The 1,800-nt window shown below is 46.3% G+C and overlaps 1 protein-coding gene across 1 annotated transcript; it reads left to right on the forward strand.

Annotated features, from left to right (window-relative positions):
- The first annotated feature begins 406 nt into the window (after positions 1-406).
- On the forward strand, positions 407-1,588 carry LOC147886577 (uncharacterized). The gene has a single exon (XM_087395786.1). The coding sequence runs from the start codon at positions 721-723 to the stop codon at positions 1,318-1,320; it is 600 nt and encodes a 199-aa protein (XP_087251912.1). The 5' UTR covers positions 407-720; the 3' UTR covers positions 1,321-1,588.
- Positions 1,589-1,800: the final 212 nt, after the last annotated feature.

The following is a 1,800-nucleotide window of genomic DNA, read 5'->3' on the forward strand; positions in this document are numbered from 1 at the left end:
GAGATCCAGCCATCAGTCAAGTCAGCACGAGGAAGACGGTGCTCGCCGCTCGGTGTCACAGAATCACATACAGCTCATTAATGATGCCACTGCTGAGAAAAAACGTAGCTAGCCTAGCTCTCATGACTCAACATGAGAGAAATCGCCTTGCTATGAGCGATTGTTGAGGCCAGCTGCTGCTGCGAGAAAGCTGCCAAGGAAGCTGCCTGATCAAATCATCAAAAGTACATTTATTAGTGCGAGGGAAGCTTTCAGGAAGCTGCATCGTGACCTTTCGGTGTCACTTTGGAAGCTGTCATTCAGGAAGAGAGAGAGAGAGAGAGTGAGAATATGAGAAAGAGCGAGCGCGCTCCGACATAGTCTCTCTCTCGTCATTGCAACTGCACTTTCTTTGAAATTTCAGTTACATGTCTACGCGTCTATCCGTCTTGCCTTTTAAGGTCCTTCCTGCACGTTGCTGCCTCAAAGTTCTTCCCCTTCCCCAGAAATCAACGTCTCCTTGGAAATCACAGTCCGGGAGCGTACCGTCATCACCAATCGCCTATAATTCTCTACCTCCTCCAATCGTTTTTACCTCTCGCCCTCCAGACTCCTTCTGCCATCACCTACACCTGATCGACGCCATATCCAGGCTTCAATTTTCCCCCTCCGACCCACCCCTGATACCCAGAATAGTCCTCTTGTTCCCTTGTCTTCTGCCTTCCGGGAGCTGCAGACAGTATGGGCAACCATATGGCCTGTATGTCTCCCGGTGTCCATGCCTCTCCCCTAATCAAGATCTTGCATTCTGACGACGGTCAAATCTCCGAGTTTCAGGAGCCTCTCAAAGCAGCAGAAATTATGCTGGAGTACCCAAACCAGTTTCTGTGTCATTCTAGCTTTCTTCACAATGGGCAGCGAATTTCTCCTCTTGCCGCTGATGACGAATTGAGGATGGGGCAGTTGTATATGCTTCTTCCTATGAGGAAATTGAATGGGCGATTCTCACGTGAAGAGTTGGACTTCTTCGGTTATCTAGTGGCCAAGTATGTGAGCGTGAAGCCTTACAAATCCGGTCACAGTAAGGTCACACCTATGCCGCATTTGATGCCAGGGGCAGTGGCCATCCAAGCTGGCGTTCAAGGTAAAGCCCCGCAGCCCAAATGCTCCCAATTTGAACAGCGTCGCCTTCGCCTTCGTAGCCTCTCTGTGGTATCCGATGATTACATGAGGCAGCTACCGATTGCTAGCTGCACACAGCAGATGATGATATGCAGATCAAAATCATGGATTCCAAAGCTTGAGACCATCACCGAGGCGTCCAAGTCGATGGCTTGCTGAGAGAGTTATCGATAACAAAGTTGGATCTTTGAGAAAGGCTTTAGATGCAAGGCTGCGCAGAAAGTGTGCAATTAACTCGGCCATTGATAGCGTAATAAAGAGAAGGGCTACCTAGAGGATGAAATCTTTGGAGGGTTATCTCAAAGGTTACAAAAAGCAAGGAATGTAAAATTCAACTGTTTTTCATGCTACAATTAGAGAATTGCAGTCGCCTTTGTGATTGTCTCACAGGTCCTTTACTATGCACAATGAAACTTCTTGCGTAAATTTCTTTCTTTGAGCCATGTTTTTTTAAAAGGTTAGTCTCATCAAAATTTGCATCATTAATGTGCATATGGGTCCCCATCCCCCTAATCTCTTTTTACTTGTATATACCACTTCTTTTTAAGAAGGATATGGAGCATATTATATATAGTCTAGGTCATCTTTTATATCGCTGATTTCTTTAATAAAGTATCGGAGCCAAAGGTGCTCCTATAT

Source organism: Dipteris shenzhenensis, chromosome 24 (genome assembly GCF_047967505.1).
Source record: "Dipteris shenzhenensis isolate YYH24624 ecotype China chromosome 24, Dip_SZ_1.0, whole genome shotgun sequence".
NCBI classification, from domain to species: Eukaryota; Viridiplantae; Streptophyta; class Polypodiopsida; order Gleicheniales; family Dipteridaceae; genus Dipteris; species Dipteris shenzhenensis.